Consider the following 20,251-nt stretch of genomic DNA (forward strand, 5'->3'; position numbering starts at 1 on the left):
GTCTGGACACAAAAGACACAACTGAAAAAAAAGCTGTTTGCTTTCTGCTTTTTTAATAATGATTTTATATAGACATTTTAATATGTATATATAAACAGATTTCCATCAATTTCCCACCTACACCCCAACAGACATCCATCCTCTTACATTCAAAGGAACACTTGCCATAATAAATAATTTCTCTCCCCAAAAATAGCAAAGCAAACGCACACAGCAACAGTGCCACGAGAACGAGATCACACACACACAAGCTTCCACATCACGGCCCTATCGTATCCACACATCTGACAAAATGTGCATGAAACCATAACACCCCCCTCCCCCAAATACTTTAACCCTCATTATATAATCTTAAAATCTCAACACAAACTTACTTATTTTTGACACAAATGGTTATTGATCTGTCTTAGTAATCTCTTTCAAATTGTTAGGTTCTCCCACTAATGCACTTTGATGCAGCCATTATCCATCTGACAGAATACCTTTTGGACTGGACACTGTTCATTAAAACACACCTCTGATGTAATGGGACACAGTCACGCAAACATGCTTAGCAGGAGTCTGACAACAAAGACATCATGTAATTATTACTCCAGCCGTCTGCTGAGTGCGTTGCTTTGCGCTCCTTGACATGACAAAGTACAAACATCATTCTGAGAAAATAAAATGTATATATCCTTTCCTAACGCTCTATAAACACTCTGTTCGGATTCATTTCCATTACCATTGCTTTGTCTGTTTCATCCATCTTGGACAAGTTTTGTAAGATAACATTAAGCTGTCGTGCCATGACCCAGTGTGGGGGATCTGTTGCAATGGTCAGGGCTTGGTGTCCATGATGGCACCTGAAATCCAGCAACAAGTTCCCATCTGCTGTTCATTATTCCGTAAAAGCACCCTTTCATCCTGCTAGACACAGGGTGAATCATAGTGTCTCTTCCCAGCCTGTCCCCCACATGGTTTAAAACACTAATGAGACAGATCAACAACCTGGGAGAAAAAGCTAGAGATTTAGTGTGTGGCACAGTATCATCCACAAGAAACAGTGTGCCTCACCTTTATTAGCAAATCAAAGGCAGTAAAAGTACCAAGGAACACTCAATCTGGACAAAATATCAAATCAGCGGTCTGAGTAGCAGCTGAGAGTCTAGCCTCCACATTCAGCACAATTCCCCATCCCCCTCGTCCTGCATAACTTGCTCTCAACACATCGTCTTCCAACACCTTTACGTGAGCCCAAGGGGGAAGTATTGGGACTCTGAGGTACAGAGCAGCCATGTCTCATCCAGCCCAAGACTGAGAGCTCTACCAGACATCGAGGGAGAAAGGCATTTGGTCCAGGTAGTGCTGAATTCAAAGCACAGGCAGGAATTATCAGTTTCCCACCTAGAACTAAGGCTCTGATCAATATATCGCTATGGCAATATATCAAAATGAAATCACTGGTGATACATGTATCAATACACTGGCACAAATTTTTAAAAATTTATTTGGCTATATTTACTTGTATTTTGTTATAATTGGTTGGCATCATGTCGTGTTTTTTCCTAAATTTATGGTGTAATAAAAACTGTTTTTCTTTTAGAAAGAAACCATTTTTCTTATAGGTCAGTATGATCTCAAGTCAGCCCGTTCAAATGTCTTCGGTTTTGAAGTCAGTTCAGAAGCAGCAGTGTCCTAGAAACACCAGGAAAGTCACCAGCCTCCAGTCATGTGACTCCGGTCACATGACTGGTAGAAATCTCAGCGTAAAGGTATTCAGGTTTTTGTGTGTCTTTAGACAGACAGACAGTGTTTAAGATTTTGCCCAGAGGTGTTAAATCCCTTTGCCCCAGTCAGGAAGTAAGACAGTGCTGTCTTAGTGTCGCTGTCCTAAAAACTAGGACCACACACACACACACACACACACACACACACACATCTTTCTGCAAAACAGCAAAGCCTCTTGAAACTAAAGGTTGCACATGCTTGCTTGCATGCATGCATGCATGCACGCATGCACGCACGCACGCACACACAGCTGTACTTTTCCACTGTCATAACGGAACTTCCAGCAGCTTTTTGTGGAGGTACTGCTTCACTTCTTCGATTCCATTCAATTTCTCCAACTCCAGGTAGGGCAACTGAGAGACACACACACACACACACACACACACACACACACACACACACACACAAAATTTACTCAAGCGCAGACAGCACCATCTCTGAAACAACCCACTGACACCTCCCAGATTTTGCTTCTCACCTGCAGGATGACGTAGCCCAGCAGCTGCAGGTGCCGATCCCTCATGGTCCTAGAGCCCACCAGCACGTCAGAGTTGTGGCAGTAATGCCACTTGTCATTCACTGACATGATCACCCTGTGCACAGAGGACATGTACACTCAGAAAAGCCCCCAGTAAGCACACAATCCCGTGTACCAGATAACAAGGAACTGGAATATTTCCACTCATTAGATCACGTGAATGTCTTTAATCAAGACAGCCACAGTGACACGTTAAACAGATAGAGTGTTTTCTGTCTGCCTGAGATTCTTAATCCTCTGGGGTATCGGTTGGCTTGGGCTTTACCAACACCAGAGCGGCTACAGAGAGGAACATCGAACTACCGAGAGAATCGTCAAACTCATTACCAGAACAGGTGTTCTGGAGGGACACAATGATGTCAGACTGACCTCTTCACGTGCTCCCCGCTTGTCCTGTCCATGTCCGGCGGCTCGGCAGGGTGCATCTGGGGCACAGGGGTGCTCACCGTGCCGCCATCCCCCTCATAGGTCACCCCCTCGTAGAAGGGCACGATCTCACAGACTGGCCCTGGGTCACCCCCCGCTGCCATGGACACCCCCCCCTCGTCCTCCAGGATCTTTCCGATGGAGAACTGGAAGAGGGAGTCGTGGGGCGTGGCGGTCCCGGCCACAGCCGGCCCCCCCTGCACCAGGCAGTCTGAGGGGCTGCTGAGCGTGGAGCTGTCCTGGCTCTCCAGGGAGTGCTCCTTGGCCAGTGGTGCGTAGTAATCTGAGGTGGTGTAGTAGACGTTGTAGTCCAGCGGCACCGTCCCGTTGGCACCCAGCCTCTGTGCGGCCGGTGCCGGCTGGCGCACGTGCGTGGGCAGGAAGGGTGTGTCGTCTCCAGCCTGCTTGCTGGCCGTCTCTTTCAAAGATGGAGAGAAGGGGGAGAACGTCTGGAAGTCGGAGGTGAGGGCCGTGACCGAGCTGGAGCCCTCGGGGGATTTGGGGTTTGTGACGGTGCACGGAGGGGAGTCCACCCTCAACGGGACCACCGGAGCTCCCGCACGGATGGGGAGGACGCGGCCTGTACGGTCGAGCCACAGCAGGAAATCTGGGTAATGACAGAGAGCGTGTTAAAGACATCAGCAGAACAAGAACACAGAAACAAAAAACCTGACACGGGACAACGGTATTCTGGCGCTATGCAGACACGTGGACAGTGTGTGTGTGTGTGTGTGTGTGTGTCTGGACCTGTGTAATATCCTGGAGCCAGAACTTCATCCTGCTTGTATCCGTGTTCTCCAACCAGCTGCCGCAAGGCCTCTGCCACCAGTCCTTTGTAACTACAACACAAAATACACAGTCATGACACCAGTTACAAAACTGCAAAAATCCTCACAGTACAAAGCAATACACAACACAGATTAATTTCCCGACACGGGTCAGAGGAAATCTCTAAACCATTTTCAGTGATGAATGATGTGCTATATGCTGTTTTATTACTCTATAGATCAGCAAGCGTTCCTTCCGTTGGGAACGCTCTGGTAAACTTCTCACATTCTCTGATTACAGAGTACATTTTCCTAAGAAGGAGCATTGTCCCATCACCTCAGCAGCTGCCTGGAAAAGTATGGACAGATGTGTTTTTTTGGGCTTGTCTAATGCACGTGGCTGAAAAAGTCTTTTTTCATCTGATTCGTTATCGTTAAACCTTAATTTTTTACTTTTTGAAACGAAGCTCGACTGTTAGAGAAAGACGAACTTACCTTTGCCATTTCCATACCTTTAGAAGGATCAGTTCAAAGAAAATGAAAATTTTCCTAAAACTCCCTTATGAATTCTAAACTTACTTTGTTTTGCCAAAGACCCTGGTTAACTCTCATGCTCTTCTCCACCACATGGGCTGAACACGGTAATCATTACCATTGCTTTTCCACACGAACACAGTGTGCATAGGACACTGTGCTCCGAGTCACAGAGTTACTCAGGAGACGGCTTCAGGACGTAGGGATTTGCTATTTTCTCCTGAGTGGCTCAGTGGTCTAAGCGCTGACCCTGTCATCAAGTGACAGCCGGTCCAAACCCCGCTGACACCAGAGCCGTCTCTGGCTGGGATTCCAGGAGAGCGAAACTGGCCTCGCTCTCTGGGGGGGTTGGATCCCCCCCCCCCCGACGCTAACCAATCCCACGTCTGCTTGCCAGCATGGGCGGAGCTTGTGGACCGTTCTCTCCTTACTTCACTCTTCCCGTGCCTCCTCCTACCATTTCCTTCCTGTCACAACACTGATAACTATGAAGTTATCATGGAAAATTCAGTTCTAGCATAAGTACTGACCCCTGGTATTATTACTGGATATTATCTGGGTGGACCAACACAGCAGTAGGCTTTGAGCTGGTTAAGGGTAAACATGCCGGGCTGACACTGGTTTACAAGCCAAACAAATCCAGCCAACAGTGGTCTTGTGGTCAGAAACTGATTACTGACAATGAACTAAAGGATGGACAACAGATGGGGGCTCAAACAAAACAGAGCGGGTCAAACGAAACAGATGGGGTCAAACAAAAACAGATGGGGTCAAACAAAAACAGATGGGGTATAACCTCCAACTAGACAACAACAAGGGTTTATCTACAAGGTCTGTGTTGTAAATTAAGTCTGATGAAAGCATTTGCTAGGAATGATCACCTGTCTGTCCATCACCTAAGAATGATCACCTGTCTGTCTTTCACCTGTCCACCGACTGGATAATTTGGCGTAGGACGAGTCTGGACGAGTGCGGAGGCTCTGCCTCCTCTGCAGGAGACACTCACCTGTACTTGCGGTTCACCTCATCGGCGGTGAGGGCATGGTCGAACATGAGCACTTTGTGGACATCCTGCAGGCGGGGTCCTGCATACTCCCGGTGCTCCAGTTCCACAGCTGCGTCCAGCAGGGACAGGTAACGACGCACGATCAACGCATACGGGCTGTCTGCACAGCAACACAGACAGGACACCAGCAGCTCACTGCCACGCAGCTGGAACAGGAGTGCACTACAAAGAAGTAGCCACCAGGGGTCACTGCTGCGCAGTCTGGCTTTTAATCACTTCACATCACTATGGTATTTGACCCAAAAAAAAGTTAAGAAATATTCCTGCATTCTTCATTCAAATCTATTTACCACGTCAATAGCGTACGATCGATGACCATGGAGCACATTCCTGAAAACAAACAAAATCCTGGCGACTGAGACTGATAGAATATTCCTTTATCGTGTCTGATTCCCTCACCAAGGGCCTGTTAATGAGCTGGTGTGGTCAGAGGTGTTGAAGCAGGTAGACAAGGAAAACCGTCCTAGCGCTACTAGACTGCAGTCTCACACATGCACATTACTGTACTACAGGCACAGTGTACAGCAACAAACACTCAACTATCAAAATTATTTAAAATTCTGGTCATATTAAAATCCATTTGCGATCTGAAACTGAGCAAACCAGCTAGAGCATATAGCAGCAGCCTATTACAATGCCCTGATGCTGGCGTGGAGGCAGGGCTGGTGGCACTCACTGGTGACGTTGCTGATGAAGGAGGGAGAGAAGACACGGTGGAGCACCAGACTTGGGAAGTGACCCAGCTGGAAAAGGGACATGAGGATGTTGACAGTGGCCAACGGCGAGCTTAGCGCCTTCAGCTCCAACACCATCTCCAGCTTGGAGAAGAACTGGGCATCGTTCGCAGGCCTGTAGCTCATACGGCTGAAGGGGAACACGAGCTTCTGGATGACCTGCACAGCAAAACGGCACCAGAGACCCCCCCCCATCGGGCCATGGTTAGAAAGACACACGCATTGCACACAAATAACATGGCTTTTGATTGGCTGCATTCACCTCCCAGCCATTGCAGGCCATGGGTCTTACCTTGCTGTCTAGGTACTCGCCCTTCTTGACGAGGAAGTCTGCGATGGTGTCGAGCAGGCGTGTGGAGCGCAGACGATGGCGTGCGATGTACTTGGCGATAAGGGCCATGGTGTAAGGAGTGATGCTGTCAACCTTCTTAGGCAGCTCCTCTGAGACACAAAGCCAGCTTTGAGCACCCAGACTCGCATATTTACAGACATACAAACAAACGCAAAGTGAACGGCACCTCACGGACACCACACGACTGGGTGGTTTCGCAACCTGTTCCCTCCAAACCATGCCTACATGGACACCCAGTAGAGGCATAAGACGGGGGGCGGCGTGCACTCACCAGCCAGGCTGCTGACAAACTTCTCCTGCCGATTCTGGTAGAAGAGGTGTGAGCTGAAGATGAGCTCCAGACTTTTGTTGCTGGCCTCTCGCGCGCACACGGCCAGCATCTCATCAAGCAGCGCCATCTCGTGGTCACGCACGCAGCTCACGCTGGCTAGCGTGTGCTTGGTCAGACGCAGGATCTTGCGGCTGACCACCAGCTGCTCGGCCAGGGAGCCGTCGGCCGCCTGCAGAGTCCGCCACCGCGCGCGGTAGTATGACAGCAGGAGGAAGAGCGTCTGTGGGTGGCGCTCTCGCTCAATGTTCTTCTCCAGTGCTGCCAGGCAGGACTCGATGAGCGGGTGCTGCTGGCTGGATGGACGAAGCTTCATACAGCTGCTGAAGACCATGGAGATGTCCTTCTGGTTGAACTGCGCCAGGCGGCCCTGGGACTCTGCCTCCAGCACCTGCACTATGCGAGAGTCACTGGGCAGTCCTGCAGGAACACGCCCACGCAGGTACGGCACAGGTGAAGAGTTTTGCATGACAGCAGATGTCTGTCCTACCAACTAACCTAATTTCCTTGTACTCTGAATAAAGATTTGCAAATGTCATGTATTAATCAAAACTGCGGTTATCACCATAGGGTTATTTTTAATGTAGTATTCCGACAATCACATCAGCAACCTCCTGGTTAAAATCAGAACAATAACTTGTGTGCTCTTCCTACTCTATAGGGAAGAGTACTAATTTATTACAATAATATTTCTCAAAATGATAAACGCTATTCTTCTTGTCAACATCAAACAGCTATAGTTAAAAAAAAAAAAAAAAAAAAAGCGTGGAAAACTCTTAAGCTCACACAGGCTTACCGAGCGTGGCTGCAGCATACAGACAGTTCACAATGCTGAAGTTGTCGAACTTGGAGCAGTCGTTAACGATTGCGTCACAGAGTGTCTGGAAGTCCTGGTGCTCCAACATGGAGCGAGAGACACCGTCGCCCGGCCCGCCCGCATGGGGCGAGGACAGCACGCCGTCCCCGGGGCCTGCTCCGCTCCCCATGACCCCTCCCCCGCTCCCAGGTCCTCCGCCCTGCTGGAGCACCAGCAGCTGGCCGATCTTCTGCAGGGCGATGGGGTAGTGGTTGTGTGACACCTTGGCCGGATTCTGGGTGACCCAGCGCAGCACCTCGTCCACGCTGCGCGAGCGATCGATCAGGCGTTTCATCGTGAAGAAGGTGTCGTAGCTCATCTTCTCGTGGATGAAGTTCCACGTCTTCTTCTTGCTGTGGTGCAAATGGGCCTGATAGTGCGGGGGGGGCAGGTGGGCATGGTGCTGTGGGAGAGCGTGGTAGCGCTGGGGGGGCTGGTAGCGGGGCCGGTGGGCTTCCAAACGGCCCTGGTAGGGCGGGGGGTAACTCTGGGGCGGCGTGACGTGGGAGGGGTGAGCAGTGAGGGGGCAGTCCTCCAGCACAGGTCCCCCCCCCATCAGACCCACACGACGACGTGGCTTGCTCCCTCCACCTCCACAAAAGCGTGCGGCGTACATACTCACAAGAGCTCCTGGAGCCGGCAGGCAGGAAGGATAGGGAGGCAAGTAAAATCTCCCGCAGGTTACGAGGAGACGAGAGGGAAGTCCCTGCATGGTATACAGGGTGGTCCAACACTCAGGTTAAAGGCTATATACCTAAAAACAGAAATATCTATCGTTATAGCAACATCCATGTCTAGCAAACACACTGCATGCTTAAAATGTTTCTTGCAAGTTTACAGAATCAGCACGTAATAATCATCATCTTCAAATCACCTGGCAAACCTTAGATAACGCAGCAGACAAAGTGCTCACTCTTGTAACCGGGGAGCTCTTCCAGAAACAGCCAAGACTAGAACTGAACTCACGCTGAGCCAGCATGCACTAATCACACCCTAACCTGAGTCTGGGGATTTTCATTAAGGGACTCAATCTCAAATAACAGCAAAATCAGTGTTGCTGTAACTTACATATACGGCACATAAACCAACAAATGCACAAGCTTGTAACTGACATCAGAGAACCGAACTTGAGCTACGTAATCATACGAAGCAGTAACCCTTCACGCCAAGAGCAACCCGGCAATACTGAAGAGCGAGCTTAGACAATACATAGAATATAATAAATCTAATAATACTTGCAAAAGTCCACACGGCTATGTAGCAGTAAAGCAGTCAGTGGGATCCTTAGTCTACGATTATATTTTGCCTCTACTAGGTTACATCGGATGTAGTTATGAAACAGCTTCTAGGAAAAAACCGTATGTATGTACTTACACTGACACAGACGTTTGTGTCAGTAATTCAGTAAGAGGGTGTGCAAGATACGATACAGGCCTGGCGGTTCTTCTGCAGAAGTCAGAACGTTTTACTTACATGTTTAAGCTACAGGACGGCGAGGGAAGCCGAGGGCGCTGCGGATCACCCGTGACATGAGAGGACATTCGCAGTCGTTGTCTTAAAAACTCCATAAAACACAACAGCAGCTTCGTCAGGAATTTTACACCAAACGCCTTATGAGTTCATCCCCGACTCGGTAGTTTACGCAGGTCGGAAAAATGGAGGCACAAAGACGAGCTGAGTGTCCCGAGCTAGCGATCTAGCAGGCTGCGACGCTAACAGAGGATAAAACAGATAAAGTGAGAGACGCTGCTAACGTGCGCCGGTCAGAGGCTGCTCAGCCCCACACACTCGGACACCTGCGAGCGGCACGACGCCTGCTGAGATACAAACCCTGCCAGGACACGCGGCCTATCCAAGCTCACACACACGCGCACAGGCTCGTGTGGCCCTACAAGTTACCGGACCGTAAGCTCAGCTCTGCACCACGCGCACGGCCCACATGTGTCCGCGGTGTCACACCCACGGCCTTCCTGCGCCCTGGTCCGCGACCCCGGCCTGCGCCATGTTCCCGGAAGTCAACAGAGGCAAGCCGGAAACACGTGTTTTTGTACGGGAACAAACACAAGTACGCGCGATTTGTTTACTCCGAGGTTTTTAAAGAAGTGATCAGGTGTGAATTGTGTGAACTTTTGATATGTCATCTATAATAAACACACACACACACACACACACACACACACACACACACACACACACACACACACACACACACACACACTAACTAAACAAACCTCAGCGTGGCTTGGATAGAAAAGCATTGGGAATACAAAAACCTTTCCTTCTCCCCTGGATAAGATCTAGATAAGCCCATAAGCCCAATGGTTCCATTATTTATTAAAACACCAGAGTCATCAAAACACTAAATTACAAGTATGATGAGTAGATTGTTCAATCACCTTTTTTACAGGCTTATAGAAATTAATAGAGCTTTAAAGAACTTTACAGGGGTTGAATAATGGTGTGATTCTTTTTCTTTAATTACAGTGCTTAAACCCAAACACAAAAAGATGACATCACTTTTTAATTTTTTATTTGTACAATTATTAATTCATTTATTTGTTAAATAAGATGTCAGAATCATTTTACCATCTTTTTATTAGCATTGATCTTTGCATTTCTGAGTGAAATCAACACTGGAACACATCCAACATATGTGGTCACATATGTTTATTATTTATCCCCAGAGGCAAATGAGTGATGTTCTCCATGTAAGGAAAAAGAACATATCTTATTACGAAGAAAATCTCTCTGAAATAAGAAGTTAGAATTATTAATTAATTATTAATGCATATATTCACCTTATATATTAATTCATTCATATATTCAGTGAGACCTTGAGGGTCTTGACTTGACTGTAGTAGATAGATGAGCAGACAGAATTGTGGCTATTGTATGTGGTATGTGTGGGTACTGTATGTAATATGTGTGGGTACTATATGTAATATGTGTGGGTATGTATGTAGTATGTGTGGGTACGTATGTAGTATATGTGGGTATTGTATGTGGTATGTGTGGGTACTATATGTAATACGTGTGGGTATGTATGTAATATGTGTGGGCATTGTATGTGGTATGTGTGGGTACTGTATGTGGTATGTGTGGGTATTGTATGTAGTTTGTGTGGGTATGTATGTAGTATGTGTGGGTATGTATGTAATATGTGTGGGTATTGTATGTAGTATGTGTGGGTATTGTATGTATTATGTGTGGGTATGTATGTAGTAAGTGTGGGTATCGTATGTAGTATGTGTGGGTATTGTATGTAGTATGTGTGGGTATTGAATGTATTATGTGGGTATTGTATGTGCTATGTGTGGGTATGTATGTAGTAAGTGTGGGTACTGTATGTAATATGTGTGGGTACTGCATGTAGTATGTGTGGGTATTGTATGTGGTATGTGTGGGTATTGTATGTAATATGTGTGGGTATGTATGTAGTATGTGTGGGTATTGTATGTGGTATGTGTGGGTATTGTATGTGGTATGTGTGGGTAATGTATGTAGTATGTGTGGGTATTGTATGGTATGTGTGGGTACTATATGTAATATGTGTGGGTATGTATGTAGTATGTGTGGGTACGTATGTAGTATATGTGGGTATTGTATGTGGTATGTGTGGGTACTATATGTAATACGTGTGGGTATGTATGTAATATGTGTGGGTATGTATGTAGTATGTGTGGGTATTGTATGTGGTATGTGTGGGTATGTATGAAGTATGTGTGGGTATCGTATGTAATATGTGTGGGTATGTATGTAGTATGTATAGGTATTGTATGTGGTATGTGTGGGTAATGTATGTAGTATGTGTGGGTATGTATGTGGTATGTGTGGGTACATATGTATTATGTGTGGGTATGTATGTGGTATGTGTGGGTATGTATGTATTATGTGTGGGTATGTATGTGGTATGTGTGGGTATGTATGTAATATGTGTGGGTATGTATGTAGTATGTGTGGGTATGTATGTAGTATGTGTTCGTATGTATGTATTATGTGTTCGTATGTATGTAGTATGTGTTTGTATGTATGTGGTATGTGTGGGTATGTATGTAGTATGTGTTCGTATGTATGTAGTATGTGTTCGTATGTATGTGGTATGTGTGGGTAATGTATGTAGTATGTGTGGGTATGTATGTGGTATGTGTGGGTATGTATGTAATATGTGTGGGTATGTATGTGGTATGTGTGGGTAATGTATGTAATATGTGTGGGTATGTATGTAGTATGTGTTCGTATGTATGTGGTATGTGTGGGTATGTATGTGGTATGTGTGGGTAATGTATGTAGTATGTGTGGGTATGTATGTGGTATGTATGGGTAATGTATGTAGTATGTGTTCGTATGTATGTGGTATGTGTGGGTATGTATGTAGTATGTGTTTGTATGTATGTATTATGTGTTCGTATGTATGTAGTATGTGTTCGTATGTATGTATTATGTGTTCGTATGTATGTAGTATGTGTGGGTATGTATGTAGTATGTGTTCGTATGTATGTGGTATGTGTGGGTAATGTATGTAGTATGTCTTCGTATGTATGTAGTATGTGTGGGTATGTATGTGGTATGTGTGGGTATGCATGTAGTATGTGTTCGTATGTATGTATTATGTGTTCGTATGTATGTAGTATGTGTTCGTATGTATGTATTATGTGTTCGTATGTATGTGGTATGTGTGGGTATGTATGTAGTATGTGTTCGTATGTATGTGGTATGTGTGGGTATGTATGTAGTATGTGTTCGTATGTATGTGGTATGTGTGGGTAATGTATGTAGTATGTGTGGGTATGTATGTAGTATGTGTGGGTATGTATGTGGTATGTGTGGGTATGTATGTGGTATGTGTGGGTATGTATGTAGTATGTGTGGGTATGTATGTGGTATGTGTGGGTACTGTATGTAATATGTGTGGGTATGTATGTAGTATGTGTTCGTATGTATGTAGTATGTGTGGGTATTGTATGTAGTATGTGTTCGTATGTATGTAGTATGTGTGGGTATGTATGTAGTATGTGTGGGTATGTATGTAGTATGTATGTAGTATGTGTTCGTATGTATGTAGTATGTATGTAGTATGTATGTAGTATGTGTGGGTATGTATGTAGTATGTGTTCGTATTGTATGTAGTATGTGTTTGTATGTATGTAGTATGTGTGGGTATGTGGTAAGTGTAGGTATGTATGTAGTATGTATGTAGTATGTATGTAGTATGTGTTTGTATGTATGTAGTATGTATGTAGTATGTGTGTAGTATGTATGTAGTATGTATGTAGTATGTATGTAGTATGTGTGGGTATGTATGTAGTATGTATGTAGTATGTGTGGGTATGTATGTAGTATGTATGTAGTATGTATGTAATATGTATGTAGTATGTATGTGGTATGTGTGGGTATGTATGTAGTATGTATGTAGTATGTATGTAATATGTGTGGGTATGTATGTAGTATGTATGTAGTATGTGTGGGTATGTATGTAGTATGTATGTAGTATGTGTGGGTATGTATGTAGTATGTATGTAGTATGTATGTAGTATGTGTGGGTATGTATGTAGTATGTATGTAGTATGTATGTAGTATGTGTGGGTATGTATGTAGTATTTATGTAGTATGTATGTAGTATGTATGTAGTATGTGTGGGTATGTATGTAGTATGTGTGGGTATGTATGTAGTATGTGTGTAGTATGTAGGGTATTGTATGTAGTATGTATGTAGTATGTATGTAGTATGTGTGTAGTATGTATGTAGTATGTGTGGGTATGTATGTAGTATGTATGTAGTATGTATGTAGTATGTGTGGGTATGTATGTAGTATGTATGTAGTATGTGTGTAGTATGTATGTGGTATGTATGTAGTATGTATGTAGTATGTGTGTAGTATGTATGTAGTATGTATGCAGTATGTATGTAGTATGTATGTGGTATGTATGGGTATGTATGTGGTATGTGTGGGTATGTATGTAGTATGTATGCAGTATGTATGTAATATGTGTGGGTATGTATGTAGTATGTATGTAGTATGTGTGGGTATGTATGTAGTATGTATGTAGTATGTGTGGGTATGTATGTAGTATGTATGTAGTATGTATGTAGTATGTATGTAGTATGTATGTAGTATGTGTGGGTATGTATGTAGTATGTATGTAGTATGTATGTAGTATGTGTGGGTATGTATGTAGTATTTATGTAGTATGTATGTAGTATGTATGTAGTATGTGTGGGTATGTATGTAGTATGTGTGGGTATGTATGTAGTATGTAGGGTATTGTATGTAGTATGTATGTAGTATGTATGTAGTATGTGTGGGTACTGTATGTAGTATGTGTTTGTATGTATGTAGTATGTATGTAGTATGTATGTAGTATGTGTGTAGTATGTATGTAGTATGTGTGGGTATGTATGTAGTATGTATGTAGTATGTATGTAGTATGTGTGGGTATGTATGTAGTATGTATGTAGTATGTATGTAGTATGTGTGTAGTATGTATGTGGTATGTATGTAGTATGTATGTAGTATGTATGTAGTATGTGTGTAGTATGTATGTAGTATGTATGCAGTATGTATGTAGTATGTATGTGGTATGTATGTAGTATGTATGTAGTATGTAGGGTTATGCACCTTCTTTGCATCTTTCTTCTTTACACAGTCAACAAATTCTTGTCCATCCTCTTTTCGACACAGAACACAATTTATCCTCGGCTGGAAAAGGCAGCCTATGTTTAGCTCTAATAGCAACCAGACACCTTCAGGTTTTTAAACCAGCAAATATGTGACACAAATAAAATGTCACTGGATGTTACTAAATTACTGTAGAAAATGTGACAAACTCCAGTGTTCTGATGTGAAAATGAAGACCTCACGGGACCACTCACCCTCAGACCATCACTGAAAACACACTCTCTGCGCTGTTTGTATCCAGTCTCACTTTCTGCTGCATCACATGTGGTGAGTCTCAAGTCTGCCCTGACATAGTAGTTCTTACTGATCTATAACAGGACACAAACATTATATTTGATTTCTTATCAAATTGATAGTGCTCATTTTTCATTGGTGCAGAATGACATGGTACTGAATAGTACTGTATATAAGTGCAGTATATTTTGCACACCCTCACATACCAATTATTCATAACATGAACATGCACTTTGTGCCCACAAAAGCAACATTAACCTTTTAACCAACATTTGAAAGCTATCAATTTTAGGTTTGGGGAGGATTTGAATGACTTTCCTATGTATTAGGGAAAGGTAATTTAGTAAAAACACTTTCAAACTACTTTCAGTAGCAGTATCTGATATTCAAGTTGTATCATTAATTTCTAGCATCAAAGGCAGATATCTGAATTACAACATTTTAGAGACAACATTTAAAAAATACCAACTCATCTAGGAAATAAAGAGCACATACCACTGTCTTTTCAAATGAGTGAAAGTTAATGTGCTTTCCGAGATGTCTAAACTCCTTATTTGCTTCAGTTACGGCTTTGTCAGCGTATTGTCGGAGATGATCCATGGTGTCATAATTTTTCCAAGTTAGAGCAGAAGCCAGCAGAGGCCCTGCAGAGAGCAGCAGGATTATCAACACTCTGCTCATCTTGCACATCAGGACTTAGCCAGAGTGTGTTTCGGGGTCTCTGTTTCCTTCTGTGTGAGTTAACAATTAACTTGGTGTCCTCAACCTGTCTGAAAAAACATGTTTTATTACATAACAGCCAACAGTTGATGGTTAAGCTTAATGGTCCAATCAGGTTTCCTTAAATCAGATATCAAAGAAGACAGCAACAAAAAAGAGTGAGATATAAAGAGTGAGACATAACGAGTGAGATATAAAGAGTGAGATATAAAAAGTGAGATATAAAGAGTGAGACATAACGAGTGAGATTTAAAGAGTGAGATATAAAGAGTACGATATAAAGGCCTGCTTTAAAATACTTCATTTTATTATTAGTATGTGTTTTGGTCTTTGGAATGAAACAATCAGTGTTTGGGAAAATATTTAGTTGCAAGTTCAGTTCAAAGTCCAAGTTGTGTGTTTGACAGCAGGTCACATGATTTCAGGAAAATGATTAAAATGGATCCAAATTATTTTCTTTAACAATATGTTTGAGTTTATAAGTTTAATGATTTGAAAAGACAAATGCTTTAAAATGTTTATTTAAGAATATTAACTGCTACAAACCTGTTTAAAAATGCAACCACAGCTACAGCAGGTGTATTTGCATTTAAATATACCAAAGTCCAAAGCATGTTTAGCTTTTACACTGGAAACACACTATATTGTGAAAATGTAAGAGTATTGATAACAAGGTATTTCATAATGATGTTAAAACAAGCTTGCACAGACAAAGACAGTAGGATTAATGACTGTTATTTTGTTGTACTGAAAAGCACATCCTCCAAGAGTCTGCTCCATGTCTTACATGTATTTTATATGTAAAGCAGATTTACCACAGGTTTATTACTTATTCTCAACACTCAACTTTCCTTTACATTTAGAATTTGTGTTGTTCCCGCTTCAAACGTGCATTTTCAGACATCATAGTGTCAGACACAGCCAATACATCCAAATGGCTGCTCATTATGGCTAGTTTTCAGGGACAGGATGGATGCTCCCCCAGTGTTGTGGTCATCTGAGCACTCAGCTCGAATCTCCTTTGACTGAGATAAAAAAAAAAAAGACAATTAACTGTGTGAGTAAGCGTCCTAAAGAGTCACTTAGGATAAAACCATTTAGCAACCAAGAACACAGTTCACAGTCATCAGTGTTTCATCAAACTGTTCACCTTTAGTTAGGGAGAGATGAAGAGCACACACACACACACAATTTACTCAAATCACAGTCTAAAACATGTTTACTGTTTTTGGCAGCATTTCAGTACCAAATAGATGAGGACTTTATGAAAAACACTGGGAAGCTTAATGTGAAAACGCTTCACTGGACATTCCACTCTACACCTGTTTTTTCTAAGACGACAGATGTGTACCTGCGGTGCTGTATGTACACCAGAAACTTCTCCACAAACTGTAGACCAGTTCAGTCACATTCCCAGATCAGCTTGTTAGATATTCAGTAGCAATTTGAAATTAATTTATTTTTTGACAAATTGGAAATTTGCATTGTTGAGTATTCAACCAGGCAGTATTGGTGCTTTGAACACGTGGACGCATCACTACATTATGTTTCCATGCTGGAAAATCATGTACATTTCCACTGAAGTTACTTGAAAACTTCAGAGAAACATGCACTCTTTTTTATCCATTTTGCAGTGGCCTACTTGTGTTCATAGCTTTAAAGGCCTGCACAAGGTAGATAAATAAATTAACAGAAAAGCATCAGCACAGAATGTAGTGTGAAGTGAAACAGACCTTTTTCACGTCCAAATGCTTTACACAGTTAACAAGTTCCGTACCACCACGTCGACTACACACAACACAGTTAATCACCATCTGTGGAAAACAGGACTTATTTCACATCCATGTTGGAGTGGATCAGAAAGCATATGCAATATCACATATTGATTTTAATAAGAATATTTATAACGTATTTATAACGTAATATTTATAACATTAGTAAACTCACTATGACAGTGTAATGTTGCCAAGTTAGAGAAGATAATTTGGTAACTTTAGTCAAATGACTAAACTTGAGTGTGTTAAATTTCCACAAAGTGATGACACACTGTTGGTGTGGAAATGAGGACTAATGGCAATACTCACCGTCGGCTTGGCTTGAAATGGACAGTCTTTGCGCTGTCTTAGTTCAGTCTCATTTTTAGCACATATGGTGGGGAGTAACATCACATTGACAAAGTAGTTCTGAGATGTGACCTATTTTGACAGAAAACAATATGACGTGTTTTTTATCTGTAAATGTCAAAAGGAATATTGCTACCATGGTTTTGCCCTTTTGCACTGCTGATGGCACTAAGTGCCATGTGCGTTTGTTTTTGCTTTGGTTTCTGTCTCTGCTCTGGTCTTTGCTTTCGTTATGTATTCTGGATCTGTTTCTCTCGTGCCCGGCTACTCGAGCACGGACTGCTGTGAGGATAGAGATTTTGGATTTTTGGATAGAGATTTTGGATTTGCCCTGAATTAATGTCGCCCATTTCAGCGTTTGCGTCCTCCATCAACGTACTCTTTGTTGTTAAAAGCGCTAGTACTTTTTAAAATTATATTAATTATTTATTTGTCTACATGTTATTCGTCTATTCTTGTATTCTGATTGTCACGCCAGGAACACACACGCCCAAGTCCTGCCCCACTCTTCATCTCCGCCTCATTAGTGAGCCCATTCACCTGCTGGCACTTTCTCTTCTGGTGTTAAGCCCACAGGTGCTGAACTCCTGTGCTTTGCATTATAGACTATAGAACACAGCTGAGCCGCTGATTCCTGTTTCAGTGTGTCAAGCGCTCACATTGACCTTAACAACCATCAACAGCATGGACCAGTATTGACTCGTATTTTCATATATTTATTTAGCCACTACTTGTTCAAGTTCTCTTTTACAGAAAATGGAGAGCTTGTACATGTCTAGCTGCTTTTCAAAGTGATTTTTGTATTATAATTGAAGAACATCATGGCTTAAAGAAATGGAATGGAATGAACCGGTCAGCTGTAAACAGATGAACGGTTTTGTGCTGTCCGAAGAGTTCCTGCTTCCCAAACATGGCTACAACATAAGTCTACTGTCTTTCAGAAAGCGAAAGTCTTGATACCGAAGCATTACCAGTAATTTCTAGAAAACAAAGCTTGTATAACAGTTATTGGCACAATGTTGAATTTTCTAAATGCTGTTTATTCTTGAGGAAGAGATCACTTACCGATAGACGACCAACAAGGCGGTGAAAATTAATGTGTCGCCTGTGAGCACTGAATTTCATATTTGCTTCGACTATGGCCTTGTCGATGTGCGTCTTCAGGTGCTTGTTAAAACTGTCGTAATTGTCCCATTTGTGAGCAGAACTGAGCAGAACCACTGCAGAGAGAAACAAAAAAAGACCTGCACCGTTCATCTTGCACGGCACGCTTTCCGTTTTCCAGTGTGGGCTGAGCACAAAACTTATGCAGTAAATTGATTCGAGTACGTTCCCTGAAAACGTGAAGTGAGAAAGGAATGAGTGAATTCTGCGAATGTTTTCCAAAAGCCTTCGTAATCTGAAACGTTGTTACTAGACTCCTCCTTGAACCAGATGGGAAGCGCAACACTAGCGGACAAGTGATCCTTATATAACGCGCCGTCAAAAACACAATATCTTAATTACACACGAAAACAGGTTGACCGACCGAGTCATGTCTGAAAGTATATACGCGCGTATGAGCACACAGAAATTAATTCTCTATTAAAGTCATTAACAGCTTAAGTAATTAACAACTAGTAAAACTTATAGTGAAGAAAACAACCATTTATTACACAAGGACATGTACACACAAAATCCTTTAGTCAATCCATTAGTCAAATTTCTAGTATATAATCATACCCCAAATTAAACGTCGCCTCCCTACATCAATAAGGACGAACTCACGCCACAAAACCTAAAAGAAAACAACACTTTTCTAAAAAAGAAATAAATCAGTTGTTGGAGGAGGTTGAAAAATACGAAGAAGTACCACTTACACATCTTGTTTTAATCTAACAAAAACAGAGAATAAAGGAAAGGCCAACAGCCTTAGTGTGTGCAGTGTTTCAGAGTGCTTTCACAGAGGTAAAAAAAAGACATGACTTCTTCAGAGGAGGGCAACTGCTGACAGCGTTCACTCTCACCCCAGAGGAGCGGAGGGTCCTGACGGTGCCTCTCACCCCAGAGGAGCGGAGGGTCCTGACGGTACCCCTCACCCCAGAGGAGCGGAGGGTCCTGACGGTGCCTCTCACCCCAGAGGAGCGGAAGGTCCTGACGGTGCCTCTCACCCCAGAGGAGCGGAGGGTCCTGACGGTACCCCTCACCCCAGAGGAGCGGAGGGTCCTGACGGTGCCTCTCACCCCAGAGGAGCGGAAGGTCCTGACGGTGCCTCTCACCCCAGAGGAGCGGAGGGTCCTGACGGTGCCTCTCACTCCAGAGGAGCGGAGGGTCCTGACGGTGCCCCTCACCCCAGAGGAGCGGAGGGTCCTGACGGTACCCCTCACCCCAGAGGAGCGGAGGGTCCTGACGGTGCCCCTCACCCCAGAGGAGCGGAGGGTCCTGACGGTGCCCCTCACCCCAGAGGAGCGGAGGGTCCTGACGGTGCCTCTCACCCCAGAGGAGCGGAGGGTCCTGACGGTGCCCCTCACCCCAGAGGAGCGGAGGGTCCTGACGGTACCCCTCACCCCAGAGGAGCGGAGGGTCCTGACGGTGCCTCTCACTCCAGAGGAGCGGAGGGTCCTGACGGTACCCCTCACCCCAGAGGATGAGAGAGTAAAGTGATTCAATATCTAAGCATCAAAATAGTAATTTCACAGGTATATGTGATGCAACAACCTTTGTACAAAACCAAAACCGAACCCCAGGCCAGCAGTCTCCTTCCTGTTTGCGTTAACACTCTCCTATGCAGTAGAGTTGTGCACTCAACATTCTTCAAGGGCCAAACATTCTTATTTAATTCTAATGTACAGTGAACCCTCTTATGTTGTATGGGTTGTTCCTGATTGATGGTTACTTTAAAATATACTTTATACTTTAACAGACTAGCTCCATCGACAAGGGAACACATCAACAGATTAATAAATTGTGAAACATGAGCAGACAACACAGCAATAAAACAATGCTAAATCCAAACTGGGAGAACATGGCACAGGCTAGGATAAACACAAAGGAACAGAAGCTAGAACAATGACCAGCAAACTAACAGGGAAAAACATAGAGTTTAAATAACAAGAAAGAAAGAAGGCACGGGTTATACAAATGAAA

General features: G+C 43.6%; 2 protein-coding genes across 4 annotated transcripts; both read right to left on the reverse strand.

The window, feature by feature from the left end:
- Window positions 1–33: 33 nt before the first annotated feature.
- Window positions 34–9,455, reverse strand: fastk (Fas-activated serine/threonine kinase). Of its 3 annotated transcripts, none has more exons than XM_027030370.3 (10): window positions 8,845–9,455; window positions 7,312–8,125; window positions 6,459–6,935; window positions 6,128–6,276; window positions 5,778–5,994; window positions 5,042–5,201; window positions 3,482–3,573; window positions 2,678–3,341; window positions 2,249–2,363; window positions 34–2,123 (listed from the first exon to the last, which is right to left on the reverse strand). In XM_027030370.3, exons 2-10 carry the CDS (start codon window positions 8,081–8,083, stop codon window positions 2,037–2,039), a joined length of 2,733 nt encoding a protein of 910 aa, XP_026886171.2. In that variant the 5' UTR covers window positions 8,084–8,125; window positions 8,845–9,455; the 3' UTR covers window positions 34–2,036. The 3 variants fall into 3 exon arrangements, with proteins under 3 accessions (XP_026886171.2, XP_035392179.1, XP_081559711.1); XM_035536286.2 differs by having other exon boundaries at window positions 8,246–9,455; XM_081703585.1 differs by having other exon boundaries at window positions 7,312–9,455.
- A 6,052-nt stretch (window positions 9,456–15,507) lies between these two features.
- LOC113579107 (cystatin-like protein) lies at window positions 15,508–18,538 on the reverse strand. Its single transcript, XM_027012818.3, has 4 exons — window positions 18,191–18,538; window positions 17,087–17,197; window positions 16,736–16,816; window positions 15,508–16,027 (listed from the first exon to the last, which is right to left on the reverse strand). Exons 1-4 carry the CDS (start codon window positions 18,380–18,382, stop codon window positions 15,914–15,916), a joined length of 498 nt encoding a protein of 165 aa, XP_026868619.2. The 5' UTR covers window positions 18,383–18,538; the 3' UTR covers window positions 15,508–15,913.
- Window positions 18,539–20,251: the final 1,713 nt, after the last annotated feature.

The sequence above is a fragment of the Electrophorus electricus genome, chromosome 20 (genome assembly GCF_041902795.1).
Source record: "Electrophorus electricus isolate QZ-2024a chromosome 20, ASM4190279v1, whole genome shotgun sequence".
Taxonomy (NCBI): domain Eukaryota; kingdom Metazoa; phylum Chordata; class Actinopteri; order Gymnotiformes; family Gymnotidae; genus Electrophorus; species Electrophorus electricus.

What these genes read in the sequence shown, in the direction of transcription:
- fastk (XM_027030370.3), bottom strand. Translation starts at nt 8,083, where the DNA reads ATGCAGGGACTTCCCTCTCGTCTCCTCGTAACCTGCGGGAGATTTTAC. An exon ending in GGCTCCAGGATATTACACAG is followed by an intron (nt 3,342 to 3,481) that starts GTCCAGACACAC and finishes GTCATTACCCAG; the next exon opens with ATTTCCTGCTGTGGCTCGAC. An exon ending in TGGGCTACGTCATCCTGCAG is followed by an intron (nt 2,124 to 2,248) that starts GTGAGAAGCAAA and finishes TGTGTCTCTCAG; the next exon opens with TTGCCCTACCTGGAGTTGGA.
- LOC113579107 (XM_027012818.3), bottom strand. Translation starts at nt 18,382, where the DNA reads ATGAACGGTGCAGGTCTTTTTTTGTTTCTCTCTGCAGTGGTTCTGCTC. An exon ending in GCCTTGTTGGTCGTCTATCG is followed by an intron (nt 17,198 to 18,190) that starts GTAAGTGATCTC and finishes CTGTCAAAATAG; the next exon opens with GTCACATCTCAGAACTACTT. An exon ending in CATTTCAAGCCAAGCCGACG is followed by an intron (nt 16,817 to 17,086) that starts GTGAGTATTGCC and finishes TGTTTTCCACAG; the next exon opens with ATGGTGATTAACTGTGTTGT.